The sequence below is a fragment of the Gopherus flavomarginatus genome, chromosome 4 (genome assembly GCF_025201925.1).
Source record: "Gopherus flavomarginatus isolate rGopFla2 chromosome 4, rGopFla2.mat.asm, whole genome shotgun sequence".
In the NCBI taxonomy this organism is placed as follows: domain Eukaryota; kingdom Metazoa; phylum Chordata; order Testudines; family Testudinidae; genus Gopherus; species Gopherus flavomarginatus.
The window spans coordinates 110,218,769-110,235,256 of record NC_066620.1 but is presented as its reverse complement, the minus strand read 5'-3'; the positions used below and the strand labels follow the sequence as shown (position 1 = coordinate 110,235,256).

General features: G+C 42.5%; 1 protein-coding gene across 1 annotated transcript in view; it reads right to left on the bottom strand.

The window, feature by feature from the left end:
* The window catches only part of TXLNB (taxilin beta), a 57,571-nt gene that overhangs the window by 28,110 nt on the left and 12,973 nt on the right, over window positions 1–16,488 (bottom strand). The window contains exons 4-5 of the mRNA XM_050949645.1: window positions 12,631–12,801; window positions 1,211–1,405 (exon numbers count right to left, since the gene is read on the bottom strand). Coding sequence (XP_050805602.1) covers window positions 1,211–1,405; window positions 12,631–12,801 — 366 coding nt within the window. The remainder of the gene's footprint in view (window positions 1–1,210; window positions 1,406–12,630; window positions 12,802–16,488) is intronic.

Below are 16,488 nucleotides of genomic sequence, written 5' to 3'. Positions count from 1 at the left end.
TCTCATGGTGCTTCTGGCCTTTGAATCTATGACTCTATAGCAGCCTCTCCCAAAAGAATTCTCAGCAATGGCCCACCTGACTCTTGCTGTGTTGAGTAAATCATTAGAGCTGGTTGGGAATTTTCCAATGTAACTTTTTTGTGTGTGGGAAAATGCTGATTTATGAAACCAAAATTGTCCACAAGAAAAATTTTGAGAAAAAAGTTTTGAAGTAGTCAAAAACATCCTGTTTTGACATTTTCTAATAGAAAACTTCTGTTTTATGGTTTGAAAGGACTTTACATTTCAAACTTTTAGTAAATTTAGTCTAAAAAATAAAGTCTAAATCAGAACAAAACATTTTGAAATTATGAATTGACATTGATCCAAAAAATGTTTCAGATTGTTAGCTCATTAACATTTTTTTTATTTTTTTGTTCCAATTTGGATTGGGAAAAATTTCTGAATTCTTAATCTCTTATGAGATGGGTCTATAAATGCCACATTTAGATAAAATTTCCTTTTATTTTGATAAAAACCATTCAAATGCACGTATAGTTCATTCAGGGGATGGTCTCATGCATGATACAATAAGATTTTAAAATAATTAGATGGATGTGCTCAGTTCAAAGTGGATCAGCATTTGAGACTGGAAGTACACAGTACTTATGTCACTTTACTTTCTGTTTTTAGTGCATATATTTGGACTGAGAACCACAATGAACATACTAATTAACAATAAAGAGTCCCAAAAAGTCAAGAGTTGAGATATTTACTAAAGATGAGGAAAAAAAATCAGCATAGTTTGAAAATGTAGAAAATGTAGAAGCTTTGTTGAAATTTTCTCAATAGCTCTAATATTTACTGAAGGGATAATATGCTATCTATATATATTTTTTACTGCAGATTTTATAGTGAAAGTCATGTCTGCACACTAGAGTTTGTTCAGATGTCAAGTGTCAAGTGTCCCTGGTTTACATTTGTTATTAATCTGCAGCTGCCAGAGAAGGGTTGAAGCACTAACTTGCTTCTGATACAGTCTGGATTAAACAGCAATGTGCTATTAAACCTTGACAATGTTATCCATGTTGCACATCGCAGAAAAGCCTCATGAAGAAGAAAAATGATAGCAAATTGAGAGGATGGGGTGGTGTCAATAAATCTAATCCTCATGCACTTCAAAACCTGCCTCTCCCTACCTCAAGGAGGCTGCATGCCTTAGTAGTCTCACCTCCTCTCTGAGTTCATACTGATCAATGATGCTTTTCAGTTTCTCGGCCAGCTCTGTGTTCTCCTGGCATAGTTTCATGTTCCTTTCACTTTGCTGCTCAATCTGAGTCTGGATATCACTCAGTGTGCCCTGGAAATGATTAGTGATCTCTTTTCTCTTCTCGTCTTCCTCCCGTGCCCGTAGAAGAGTTTCCTCCTGTTAAAAAGGTAGAACGTGATAAATTTAAATGGGTAACACAACAGCTAGCTTAAAAAAAAAAAGAAGAATTGGACTCATCTGAAAGTTATAATGTTTGCAGTTCTCTTTAGAGCTATGTCTTTCTTTCATAAACACAGGTAATGAGTGTGACTATAAATACATAAATTGGATTAGACAGTAGCCTTGAAAGAAAGGAGGAAAACAATGACTTTTGTTTATACAGATTAAGTTAAAGGGAACTCTCAAACCAGAGCAGCTTGGATACGAGAATGTTTATACAAAATATAAATATACTTATTCCCAATATTTCAGCATTACCTTTGCTATGAAAAAAGGTATATGGTCAAAAATGTTGCATCCAAACTGTTTTCTGATGGAAAATTGGGTTTTTGACAAAATGACCGTGTTTATTGGAAGGTGTTTGCTTTCTGTGGAAAGTTTCTGCTTTTAGTTGAAACCCCCAAAACTGAAAAGTTTTGGCCACTGTCATGGTATATTTCCCCAATCTGAACCTTAGAGTCCAAAAAATGGGGTACCAGCATGAATTCCTCTAAGCTTAATTACCAGTTTAGATCTTATAACTGCCACCAATCAGGACTTGGAGTGCCTAATACACTCTGGTCCCCCCCCAAAACCTTCCCTGGGGACCCCCAAGACCCAGACCCCCTGGATCTTAACACCAGGAAAGTAAACTCTTTCCCTCACCAGGCCTCTCCTAGGCTTTCCCTCTCGGGGTTACCCTGGAAGATCACTGTGATTCAAACCCCTTGAATCTTAAAACAGGGAGGAATGTCCCTTCCCCCCTCCCCTTTCTCCCTCACCCAGAGGCAATACAGATTCAAGCTCCATGAATCTAAAACAAAGGGATTCCACCCTTCTCCCCTCCCTTCTCCTTCCCTGTTAAGCACAGACTCAATTCCCTTGAGCCTCAACAAGGGGAAAAAAATCAAACAGGTCTTAAAAAGCAAAACTTTTAATAAAAGAAAGAAAGAGTAAAGATAATCACTGTAAATTCAAGATGGAATATTACAGGGTCCTTTAGCTTATAAACTCTAGAGAAAAGCCTCCCCCAGCAGAAATACAATTTAAAATACTTCCAGCAAATTACACATTTGCAAATACAGAAAACAATCAAAAGACTATAACCGCCTTTCTACTTAATACTCGCTATTCTGAATATATAAGAGACTGTAGCAGGGAGATTGGCAAGAAACCTGGTTGCATGTCTAGTCCCTTTCAGGACCCAGAGAGAACAAAGCAAAACCCAAAAAACACAAGCAAAGGCTTCCCTCCACCCAGATTTTAAAGTATCTTGTTTCCTGATTGGTCCTCTGGTCAGGTGTTTTTGGTTCCCTGTTTGTTAACCCTCTACAGGTAAAAGAGACATTAACCCTTAACTATCTGTTTATGACAGCCACAAACAAAAATGTTTCGTCTTCATTCAGCACCAATACCTGGATTTAAAGTGTTTCTCTCTCACAACCCAGCCTCTTCTGCTTCATCAACTAGTAAATCAAACAGCTATACCAGGCTGTGTGTTGTACGGATACAGAAGTTTATTTGCTAACACAGAGCCAAATAATGGGAGTGTTGCCTGAGTAAGGATTGCCGGATTTGTTCCCCACTTATCAGTGAAACTCTAGTTAGGATCTTTTTATGTGTAAGTGAATGTATCAGATGTCTAGCATTGGGACTACAGTTTTTTTTTATTTCCTAGTTATTTGCTTCTAAGTGTGTGTAATCCTGTTGTAACATTGTTGGTAGCCACCCCTAATATGTTGCAACCCCATTAAGAAACCAATCTACAAATTGCATAGTGGCGTACTTTACAATCACATAGCATAGTTCAGCTAGCATAGTTATTTATATGAAATCTCTGATTACACTGGACAAGGATAGTTTATTATAACCATGTGTGAATACAGCTGTAGCTGACTCTAGCACACTATAATTTATATTATAGATGTGTCCTCAAAGGTGTAGATTTATCTCCTGTTCTTGAAAAAATGAGTGCACAGTGGGTGAGTAAAATACTACACTTTCTACAAGGCACACATCACAAAGATCTGCTGAAGAACAGCTACTGCTCCTATTGGAGGTCACTTTTCCTTGTGGTGGACTGGACATGGATGGAGATCATAGAGTTATGCAGTTTCTGGAGGAGGGAGATTTGAGATAGCATTATTGTTTGTGTTACAGTAATAGTAGTAGTGCCCAGAGGCCACAATTGAGATTGGGGCCCCATTGAACTAGGCACTAGACGTACACACACAAACACACAAAGTCCCTACCAGGAACAGCGTCCGATCAAAACAGACAAGACAAAGAGTGGGAGGAAAGTAATATGATAAACTCTATTTCACAGGTGGAGAACTGAGCCACAGAGAGAGAAAGTGACCTGTCCAGCTCACTCAGGAAGCCAGTGATAACGCTGTCAGTTGAACACGTCTTTTAGACGCCTAGCACAGGGCCTGGTCCTTAAGTATAGCCTTCATAGATATGTCATTCTTTCAGTAGAGCAAAAGTGCAATAGTAAAATATCATTATTGTTATTCAGAGCTCAGTAAAGTAATAAATATATCTAAATGAATATAAAGCAAAACATTTCCATGTCTTGGAGATGAGTTACAATGAGCCATTTTGTAGCAAGGTGACATAAGCCAGCCAGAAAGTAGCAATTGTGCAAATATTAAAACACATGCAGTGATAACACTTTGGGTCTCACTTATTGTTTACCTTGGAAGGAAGAATAATTTCTTGAAGCACAACAAAAGAATTGTTGGTTAAGGTTTTCTAGAATCATCATGCAATTTCGGTGTGGGGTGCACTGTTCAATATGATCACCTTCTCTGCCCCAAGCAAAAGGCCAGACAATGGCTTTGAGCTACTGACTGCCTTGTGGGGTTTTGGAACATTCCACAAGCAGCTGTGCAGCACCGGAAGTGCATAGAGTAGCTGATCCAATCAGAATTTCTCATATTATGATTTTAGATATCAGATAGTCACCGTTTGAGTTTCAAGTATTTTGAAACGAGACTTCATCTAGCTGAAAGGAAAGCTGGTCTTGTAGTTAAGACACTGAACTGGTCTTAGGAAAACTGCATGCAACGCCTGGCTGATACTGGCTTCTTCAGTGAATAATTTAATCTCTCTGTGAATCTCAGGGAGAGATAGCTCAGTGGTTTGAGCATTAGCCTGCTAAACACAGGGTTGTGAGCTCAATCCTTAAAGAGGCCATTTAGGGATCCGGGGCAAAAATCTGTCTGGGGATTAGTTTCCTTTTAAGCAGGGGGTTGGCCTAGATGACCTCCTGAAGTCCCTTCCAACCCTGGTATTCTATTATTAGTTTTCCCATCTGTAAAATGGGTATGATAATAATACTTCCTTTGCTTGTCTAGGCTGTAAACTCTTTCAAGCAGTCTCTTGTTATGTTTAAGTACAATAGTTAGCATAAAGGGGTTCTGATCTCAGAGGCCTCTAGACACTATTGTAGGAGGAACACTCACTGACTTGTCAAGAATTCCTCCCCAGAGTCAGGGCTGGCTCTAGGTTTTTTGCCACCCCAAGCTCTGAGAGTGGAACTGTCCAAGCAAACCTCCCCCTCCCCCCAAAAAAATTTGGGAGCAGAATGCCACTCCTGAAATTGTGCCGCCCCAAGCATGTGCTTGCTTTGCTGGTGCCTAGAGCTGGTCCTGCCCAGAGTATACCAGGAAGCAGTAGCTTTAGCACCGTAGGAAAGGGAATGGCATGTACTGCACCTGCATTGGGCCAGTGGAGAGGCAATGGCTCTATAATCAAGCTTCAAAATGTTTCTTCTCTCCACACCGATTGTGCTGGCCCCTGAGCAGAGTCACATGGAAGGGGGAAGGTACATTGGGGCAGCCACGACCTGACTCAAAGTAAACTTCCCAATTTGCGTTACTGTGTAATTGTTCACCTCAAGTACATCCAAAATCTCCAGTCATGCCTATCCCTATTAATCTGTGAGCATTCCCCAGGCATTTCCTCTATTGCCTGTTGTTCTTGGTGTCTCAGGCTTGTTTCTGTACAGCAAGATCATTTAAGTTTTCTCCATAATACTAAGGATTAAGAGCCAGATTCTGCTCTTGCTTACAGCCATTAAAGCTGGAGTAGCTCCACAAATCCAATGCTCTGGATTCATACTGCTGTCACAGAGCAGAATCTCTTCCTGAAGGATTTCTTTTCAGCATGTTTGAAGCAGTCAGAACATGCAAATCATATTTTCTTCATTAATTAGTGAAATCTACACTCACTTCTCTAACAGTTGTAAATTATGTTTTGGAGTTTTAACACAAATAAATATGCTGCATTTCCTCTATGCTTATAGGTGGATGAGCTTCTAGAGACTAAAATTCATTCTTAAGATATGCCCTTGATCCAGTCCTACTCTCTCCTCTACCTTGCTCTCTTTTCTTAATTCCCATATCAGAGGTATAGCCATACCTCATATGCCAATATGATACTGATACAGCCTTCCTATGTTTCAATGTTAAAAGTGCAATAATAAATTTAGTAAAATCTCATAACATCAGAAAGAAGATACTGTTATGAAGTGGGTGAAAGCTTGTTATGTGTTAGGTTAAAACGCCATTGAGGTTGATAGGTGTTAACTTACCCTTCTATTAACATAACTATAAACATATGCCTCACCTAAGACAACAGGAGTGTGTGATCCCCCTCAGGAGCTTTTGGGCTGCGTATTGTTTTGGGGAGGGAGTGAGAGAACATTCAGGTAGTGCTGAGGTCATAAAGAAGAACAGAGAGAGAGGCAGAGGAAAAGTGGCAAGAAAAGCCAAGCAGGAGCCTGTAAGCACAGTGGTATGATGCTGGAGTGGGAAAAGCTAGAGAGTTTTTAAGTCTAGTGTTGGCTAAAGAGGTCTGGGGGTGCTGGTAAGCTAAGAAACTGCTCCCTTTTATTCTTGGTTCCTTCTGTGTTCCGAGACACAGGACTCTGTGCATTCCTTGTAAATGAACAAGACTGCATCAAAAGAAATAGCTGGCTGCCACCAATTTCTCCTTCTACCTCAAGCTCCCTCATAGCTCTGAACTTTGACTAATCGCTCGGGTTAAAAAGGGGCAACGCTACCTTATGTATAGGTTTAATCATTTTAACGAGTGATTATTTTATTAATAAAAGACCTCATAGAATTAAGATTATCCAGGTTTATTTTGATCTTGCACGGGTGTAAGTCAAGAATACTGTAATTCCACTGAAGTCACATCTGAGTGAATGAGTGCAAGTGAAATCAGACCAGGGTCAACATCTCAGTTTTCTACTTCCTGATTAGGGCGATGATCCCATGTTTCTGAGGCAATACAATCTGACTCCCAGACTCAGAACTGGTGACTGGCTGGTCTTTTACTCTTAACTGTCCATAAGCAAAAAGCACAAGGGACATGAGATATGTATGTCATTAAACAGCCACCAGACTGTCAGCTAATTTTCAGCTCAATAACACAACACAGAGAAATGTGTCACTGGGGATATTTTGAAAAAGACAATGGGATATATAGTATAACAATGAGAATAAATTCTGTTATTTTTAGGAACACTTATTTTGCTTTTCTTGAGGGTGAATTAATAATCTGTTTTCTGCTGTCAAATGTAGTTGCAGGGAAATCATTTGCATGGTTAGTTTGTAAATGCCTAAAGAGTCGAGGTTTCTGATATTAACTACCCCCCCCAAACCCCTCCCCCCAAAAAAAACAAGGCAGAGCTCTCCTTTCTGTTGTGTATTTCTTGTTTGTAGCACAATCCTATATTATATATTCTGTAACACTTCAGTGCATGTCAATGGGAACTCTACATACGGAATGAATGCAGACTATACACATGATATTCACATGACATATGTGCATATATTATGCCACACGGCAAGTGAGAGGAGATTCATAATGTGGATAGGAGAGGTAAGTTTTGCACTTTGTAACTTAAGTGACACTATCAGCTGCTTTCTATAGTTTATTTTCCCCATAGTTTATAATATAAGCAGATTTGCCTACCCCAAGTGTTCAAAAATTATGTGCCAGGCTTCCTCACCTCCCCAAATAATTAAATTGACTTAAAACCATGAGATTAAAAAAAAATCACTTTGGATTCTTTTTATTTGTTTTCTGTTTTTTTAGCCTCTCTCTCTCTCTCAAACCCTAAACGACTAGAAACGTAGTTTTTAATTTTTTTCATGTAATCACATGACTCCAGAAGGTGGGCCTTTAAAAAAACCCACTACATGCTACAAGGATCATGTTAAATTTGTGAGAGTTGGCAACTGACTGTCTTCATTATGAATTTAATTCTTCTCCATTTTGCAAACACTGATATTTTTTCCTACTGGCTTATTTTATTTTGCTTCTTGTGATGTCAGCACAAGGCTGGAGTAGGCTTAGTGCTTCTGTGTTTTACAGAAAGGTCTATAGCATCAAAGAAACGTTTATCCCCTTTAGGGGACAGGCTTACCTTCACTTCTTGCTATGGGTGATTCAAATGGACAACTTAATTGTGTTTTGTGTGCTCACATGGCAAGTACTGAAGCCAATGGAAGCCAGACAGAATTTGGCTTTATAATAATAGCCAGAAGTATGTCTGGCTGGTCACCCAGTTCCAAAGTAAAGTGGTTTAAAAGATGACAGATATTGGAGACAGTCTTGCTAGGTTTAAGGGTGAAAGGCCCTATGAACTACTTGTGCCCCATGCAAAAGTAGGGAGTAAACTATGTTACCCTAGTCATAGTGAGATCAAGAATTATCTGACTACTGAGATGTCATTTATGATATTCAACCATGCAACCAGTCCCATATCTACACTCACCATACTATTAGGTCTGCTCTACACACAAAGTTGCACAAAGTTGCTAGACTTGCTGCAGGGAGCCATGGATTGCTGGTGCCTGAAGGCCCAGTGTAGGAGTCCTGGAGGCATGGGTCTGCCCCTATGGACCTGTGTGGATCCTTGGGGACCAGCCAGGGCCGGTGCAACCATATAGGTGACCTAGGCGGTCGCCTAGGACACTGGCATTTGGGGGGCGCCATTTTCTTCGGCAGTGACAGCGGCGGCCGGATCTTCTGCCGCCCTGGTCGCCGCCAGCATTTAGGTGGAGGGAGCTGGGGCAGGGGAGCGCAGGGAGGGCCGCCTGCAGCAAGTAAGGGGGGGAAGGCGGCACGCAGGGGAACTCCCTGCCCCAGCTCACCCCTGCCCCGCCTCCTCCCCGAGCACGCCATGGCTGCTTCATTTCTCCTGCCTCTCAGGCTTGCGGTGCCTAAGCTGATCGGCACCGCAAGCCTGGGAGGTGGGAGAAGTGAAGCAGCCACGGCGTGCTCGGGGAGGAGGCGGGGTAGGGGTGAGCTGCTTCACTTCTCCCACCTCCCAGGCTTGCGGCGCCAATCAGCTTAGGTGCTGCAAGCCCGGGAGGCGAGAAGTGAAGCAGCGATGGCGTGCTCAGGGTGCTCGTGCTTGTGCGTGGAGCAGGGGTGAGCTGGGGCGGGGGGGTGCGTCAGGGCGGAGGATGGGGGTGAGGAGCTGCCGCAAGGAGGGCACCTCAGAGCAGAGGGAGGAGCTGCGGCTGGGGGGGGCCTCAGGGCAGGGGCAGGGGGGGAGGGCGGAAGGTGGAAGTTTTGCCTAGGGCGCGAAACATCCTTGCACCGGCCCTGGGATCAGCACACTAAAGGGGTCACTCCCAAGGGACTGGTTACATGCTGGAGCATAGACCAGACCCTGTGAATCCATGACCACCTAATATACCAAAGAAGTTACAGACACACTTTGAATCTGAGCCCATTGACACACCTTAAAATTTCTCTCTCACACAGATACTGTAATTTGAGACACTTTTTGCAGACTAGGTCAACATCTGTCTCATCCTCAAGGCAAATCAGACTGACTTTTTGGCTTGGTTCATCCTCACTGGTCATTTCAAAATACCCCAGCACCCAAATTATATCAAAATACCCAATAGCTCCTTGTGAGTCTCCTGCAGCAAATCAAGAGTGCTTATTTTATTATGGAAACACATATGTAATATATAAAACATACTGAGTCTAAGGGTACGTCTGCATTGCAATCAGAGGTGTGACTGCAGCACATGTAGAAATAGCTGAGCTAGCTTTGACCTAGCTAGCCTGAATAACAATAGCACTGATGTCATGGCAGAAAGTGTAAAGAAATACTAAACTGTATTATGCTATTCAGTCACTAAGTGGCACCATGTGTAATATATTTTATCTGAGCATATACCTCAATGGCCAGGGCCGGCTCCAGGCACCAGTGAACGAAGCAGATGCTTGGGGTGGCCAATGGGAAGGGTTGGCTCAAGCCACCGCTGAATTGCTGCCGAGGAATGAAGCGGCACAGTTGAGCCACCACCGAAGTGCCGCCGATCACGGCTTTTTTTTTTTTTTTCCTTCACTGCTTGGGGTGGCAAAAAAGCCTGAATGGCCCTGTCAATGGCTATACCTGTGCATTAAAGTGTGTCTTAAAGAGAACACATCTCTGTCCTGGGGCACACCACTCACTGCCGAACTGGTCAGTGGTACTCTGGGGATTAGCTCAAGGCTGACGTCCTCTGTCTGTGGTTTTCACACCGTCACTCTGTCTCTCCTATCCACTGGCAGCCCCTCTCACCGCCTCAGGAACTGCAATGTCCTCTTTGTGGCTTGGCCCTCCTCTTGTGTCACTGTCCCTGTTTTCCCATTCTAGGGGAGGTTTAGCTCCTCAATAGTCCTAGGCAGTCTTCCCACTCATTGTCTCAGTGTTACTTGCCCTATGGCTGGTAGGGGAACCTCGGCCCACCCTCTTCTCCAGGTTCCAGCCCAGGGGCCCTCAGCTCAGCAGTCTGGGCCTCCTCTCTCCAGCCTCGCTGTTCTATCTATGGGTTGCTTTCCACTATTCCTATTTCTTCCTAGGCCTATCCATTCTCCAAAGCCTCTCTCTCTCCCTGGGGAGTATCCGCAGTCTCACTCACTCCTCCCTTTCTCCCAAGAGTGTCTACCTTTTCCAATCTGCCCCTTCTCCTTTCAGCTCCTGGGTTTTATAGGCCCGACTCATAGACTCTAGGACTGGAAGGGACCTCGAGAGGTCATCGAGTCCAGTCCCTTGCCCTCATGGCAGGACCGAATACTGTCTAGACCATCCCTAATAGACATTTATCTAACCTACTCTTAAATATCTCCAGAGATGGAGATTCCACAACTTCCCTAGGCAATCTATTCCAGTGTTTAACTACCCTGACAGTTAGGAACTTTTTCCTAATGTCCAACCTAAATCTCCCTTGCTGCAGTTTAAGCCTATTGCTTCTTGTTCTATCATTGGAGGCTAAGGTGAACAAGTTTTCTCCCTCCTCCTGATGACACCCTTTTAGATACCTGAAAACTGCTATCATGTCCCCTCTCAGTCTTCTCTTTTCCAAACTAAACAAACCCAATTCCTTCAGCCTTCCTTCATAAGTCATGTTCTCAAGACCTTTAATCATTCTTGTTGCTCTTCTCTGGACCCTCTCCACTTTCTTCACATCTTTCTTGAAATGCGGTGCCCAGAACTGGACACAATACTCCAGCTGAGGCCTAACCAGCGCAGAGTAAAGCGGAAGAATGACTTCTTGTGTCTTGTTTACAACACACCTGTTAATGCATCCCAGAATCACGTTTGCTTTTTTTGCAACAGTATCACACTGTTGACTCATATTAAGCTTGTGGTCCACTGTGACCCCTAGATCTCTTTCTGCCATACTCCTTCCTAGACAGTCTCTTCCCATTCTGTATGTGTGAACCTGATTGTTCCTTCCTAAGTGGAGCACTTTGCATTTATCTTTATTGAACTTCATCCTGTTTACCTCAGATCATTTCTCCAATTTGTTCAGATCATTTTGAATTTTGACCCTGTCCTCCAAAGCAGTTGCAATCCCTCCCAGTTTGGTATCGTCCGCAAACTTAATAAGCGTACTTTCTGTGCCAACATCTAAATCGTTGATGAAGATATTGAACAGAGCAGGTCCCAAAACAGAGCCCTGCAGAACCCCACTTGTTATACCTTTCCAGCAAGATTGGGAGCCATTAATAACTACTCTCTGAGTACGGTTATCCAGCCAGTTATGCACCCACCTTATAGTAGCCCCATCTAAATTATACTTTCCTAGTTTATCTATAAGAATATCATGCGAGACTGTATCAAATGCCTTACTAAAGTCTAGGTATATCACATCCACCGCTTCTCCCTTATCCACAAAACTCGTTATCCTATCAAAGAATGCTATCAGATTAGTTTGACACGATTTGTACTTTACAAATCCATGCTAGCTATTCCCTATCACCTTACCACCTTCCAAGTGTTTGCAGATGATTTCTTTAATTACTTGCTCCATTATCTTCCCTGGCACAGAAGTTAAACTAACTGGTCTGTAGTTTCCTGGGTTGTTTTTATTTCCCTTTTTATAGATGGGCACTATATTTGCCCTTTTCCAGTCTTCTGGAATCTCCCTCGTCTCCCATGATTTCCCAAAGATAATAGCTAGAGGCTCAGATACCTCCTCTATTAACTCCTTGAGTATTCTAGGATGCATTTTATCAGGCCCTGGTGACTTGCAGGCATCTAACTTTTCTAAGTGATTTTTTACTTGCTCTTTTTTATTTTATCTTCTAAACTTACCCTCTTCCCATAAGCATTCACTATATTGGACATTCCTTCAGACTTCTCAGTGAAGACCGAAACAAAGAAGTCATTAAGCTGAGCCTCCTTACAGGGTAAAATGCTTTATATGGGGTAAAACAGATTTATTTGGGGTTTAGACCCCATTGGGAGTTGGGCATCTGAGTGTTAAAGACAAGAACACTTCTGTAAGTTGCTTTCAGTTAAGTCTTTAGCTTTGGGGCATGTGGTTCAGACCCTGGGTCTGTGTTGGAGCAGACTGGCATGTCTGGCCCACAAGACAGGGTGCTGGGGTCCCGAGCTGGCAGGGAAAGCAGGGTCAGAAGCAGTATTAGCACATCAGTTGGCAGTTCCTAAGGGGGGTTCTGTGATCCAACCCATCACCCATATAAAGGGCCTTATTGTAAGTAGGAATGAGGTCTACTGTATATAATTGCATATTGTATACATTCATGTAAATAATCTTTTCAGTGTGATGTTTGAACAGCACAATGACATTTCTGAGCCTGCCCACACAATATGGGGCACATATCCTGCTGTGTAGTTTGAGAGGCCTCTTACTAACCTTGAGGGTTTTGTTGTGTCTCTGGAGCTCCCGGCAGAGACTCTCAAGTTTGCTGCGGGCGAGGATGGCTCTGCTGTGCTCACTCTGCAGCTGGTCCTTCTCTTTGACGATCTGAGCTTGTCTCTTCTGTAGATACTTCAGCTTTTTCTGCTCAGCACGATGTTCTTCCAGCTAAAGACATAGGGGCAAAATGTAGGTAAAAATAAAAATGCAGTATATTGAAAGGAAGGAAAAGAAAATGAGCTCTTCGGTTTTCAACTAAGTTCCTCCTCTTTCATAACTGTTTAGAAAGTTTTTTTGGATCAGATCCAAGTTTGAATATTTTTGTTCTGTTTTGCTGTTTAAAACTGGGGCGATCACTGGAGCCTTACGCAATGGGAATTCTCATAATTCCCCCATCATGAGGTAACTCAGTGATTACTCATTTTATACCATGGCTTTGTGAGAAGTAGACCGGTCTTTCAGACAGACCTTGTTCATTTATCACTGCCAAAAAGCAACACAACCTAAATATTTACTAAATACCCAGGCAGCTGTTGAAGAAAAAGCCCCTGGTAATCAAAAATGTAGCCTGTGGGTTTCAGGTGTCACTGGCAGTGCATTCTTTAGTGGTAAAAATTCCTTTAGGGCACTGAAAAATAATACTGTACTATACTGGCTGATGTAAGTATTTGGTGTGAACTTCCAAATATTTGCCACAACTACATTTCAGTGGTTCATTTGATCATAGAATTATGACAGTACTTTTGATAATGATTGGTGCTGTTCATTACTGTGACAGGGTGACTGGCCCCTTTAAGAAGGAGGGGAGCCAGTGCACCTATGACTGCCCAGTTGTCCTAGAGGAAGTCACCTGGGCTTTATAAAAGAAGAATCTATGGCAGAGTGAAGCTGTAGAGAATTAGAAGGTTGCAGGAGAGTCTGAGATTTCAGGGATCAAATGACTCCAGCCAGGTAGGGCTGGGAGTGGCCTGCCAAAAACAGGGAAGAATCAGAAAGGCTTGGATCTTCTTTTGGGAAAAGGAGAGAAGCCCCCGGATACCTTGTGAGGTATCATATGAAAGCTAATGATACAGTGGTTATTAGTATCACTGTAAAATGTATGTATTCATTTTACATGTGAAGTTATGAATTTCCTCTGTACGATGTTACTAAAATGTATTTGAACTAGACCAGTCTGGGGAGTGGGAAAGAGGTTTTTTTCCAGACAAAGAAAATGCCTATGTTTCCATCCAGGTACGATCACAGACAACTGGTAATCATAATCAAGTGGTCAGATGTTGGCATATTGGAGCCTGCATGAACAGATAACTTTGCATTGTAGAAAGTATGAGCAGGGAAGAAACCAGCAGGGAACTTTCTCCATCAGACTCCATGGCTCCTTTCCTCACAGCAAAGGCACTGAACTTTGAGGAGGATACATTTCAAAAGTTCAGTGGTGCATAAAAGAGATGGGCAAAGACCCCAAGTTACTTTGTCACACAAGAAGACAAAGGAACCAAGACCTTTGGATTTTGTGGGAGATCTTGACTAATGGAGTGGTTTGCCATCTTGCTGGAAGGAGCATGGTAAGAGTCTTACCTTGAACCAAGACTAGTTTTGTTAAGACTTTGTCACTACAAAGTGTTTTTCACTTTTATTTGCTTGTAATCATTTCTGACTTTATACCCTGTCTCTTTTTGATTAAATAAAATTAATTGTTTTACTTTTATTCTAAATCAATCCAGTGCTGTGTTGGAATTGAAGTGATTGTTAACACTAGTTAAAGCAACAAACTGCTGTGCTTTTGTCTCTTTAAAGGGCCAAGAAAACTTAGTACTCCTCTGAGTGGTCCAGGAGAGGGCTGGACATTTCAGGACAGATGGTTTTGGGGAAATTTGGGAAAAGTGTTGAAGTCACTTGGCTAGTAGTGAGCAAGGCTGGTGGAGACCAGAGCATGGCTGTGGTGTGACAAGCAGGCTGCTGGAGTCAGAGCTGCTGAACCAGGACTGCTTAACACACACAGATTCAGTGCATGCTTGTATGCAGGGTTGGAGTGTCCAGATGGAGAGCTACAGCAGCAGAGCATTTTAAGGCACTCAGAGTTACAGGAGAAGCAACAACACAACCTCTCACTGGTCTGAATTACAGCCCTGAATGTGACAAGATAAGCGAACAGCATGTGGAGCACTGCTTTCGGTGCTACACTTCTTCGTCCCTTCACAGTGCAGTTGATCCCTGTGATAAAGAGTGGGGCAGTCCAACATCAAGAGAAGTAACACAGTCCATAGACTGCTTCATGGAGCCCCTGGCACGTCTCCCTTTGAGGTGAAAAATATGCTTGGGGAGTAGGATGGTGATGGGTCTGTTTGTTTTTCTGGTAGGCACCGTGGAGTAGAAGGGAATATCAGTGTATGTCATTCTTAGGTTGGAAAAGCTTTCTCCAAGAACAATTAGCTTAGTGGTTTGAGCATTGGTCTGCTAAATCTAGGGTTGTGAGCTCAATCCTTGAGGGGGCTATTTAGGGAACTGGGGTAAAAATCTGGGGCTTGGTCCTACTTTGAGCAGGGGGTTTGATTAGATGATCTCCTGAGGTCTCTTCCGACCCTATAATTATCTATGTAAGAAAATTAGACCCAAAAGGGAAATGTTTCAAGGACTTTGAGCTGGTAGAGTTTAATTAAGGTGTCCAGGAATAAGGGAAACTGAGGCAAGGTGCTGTTGAAGCAACCTTGACCATGAAGGGCTCTTGAGAGACACCTGATCCTCTTACCATAGCCCATTCTACAATGAAGTTCACAATTTGTACTGCATTGGTCAATTACATGGTTTTATTTATGTTCCCCAATGGTTGATATATGCAACCGACCAAATACAGTGCTGGTGTCAGGTGTGAATATTACAATAGAACATAAAGCTTGAATTTCACACTTTGTTGATTAGTTACATAAGTCACCCTATCTATGAACCAGGAATCAGCAACCTTTGACATGTGGCATGCCAGGGTAAGCCCCCTGGCGGGCTGGGCAGGTTTGTTTACCTGCCATGTCTGCAGGTTCAGCCGATCGCAGTTCCCACTGACCATGGTTCGACGCTGTATGCCAATGGGTGCTGCGGGAAGCAGCAGCCAGCACATCCTTTGGCCCGTGCTGCTTCCCACAGACCCTATTGGTCTGGAGTGGCAAACCGCGGCCAGTGGGAGCCGTGATCAGCCGAACCTGCGGATGCGGCAGGTAAAACGAACCAGCCCGGCCCGCCAGGGGGCTTACCCTGGTGGGCTGCGGGCCAAAGGTTGCTGATCCCTGCTGTGAACAGAAACAATACCACATGATATGTGGCCAATTAAAGCAGTGGAAACTGATTTATCTGTTCAACTATTAATTAATCCAAGTTACTCCTCCTCCATCCCCTTTTAAATAAGGGAAGTCATATTACTTTTATTCTTAAACTACTCATATGTGTGCTCAATATTACAACCTAGTTTTTAAAAGCTCTGTATTTTATTATTAAGAAAATGATACCTAAATTAAAAAGATCCTTAAAACCAGAGTATAATTTCCTGTTTAAAAATTATATATACACATACACAAACATAAATATCACTCTCAAAAGAAAGGAAATGTAAAGTTAGGAATGTCAGTCATTCTTAGTAGCTGTGGAGTGTCCAAAGTAACACCCACTTCTGAAAGCAGGATTCCACTAATCTCCAGTGTATGTTGGTGTATTGCTCAGTTTCTTAAAATCAGTTTTAGGAAGCAAGCAGTGCAGGAACCAATACACTGAGAAAATCATTGCTTGAGGAAGTCAGGCTGTCAAATGTGATATCCTGTTAACTTTTATTTTTTTCTGGTTTTTAGTACAAAGTACAAACTTCACCTG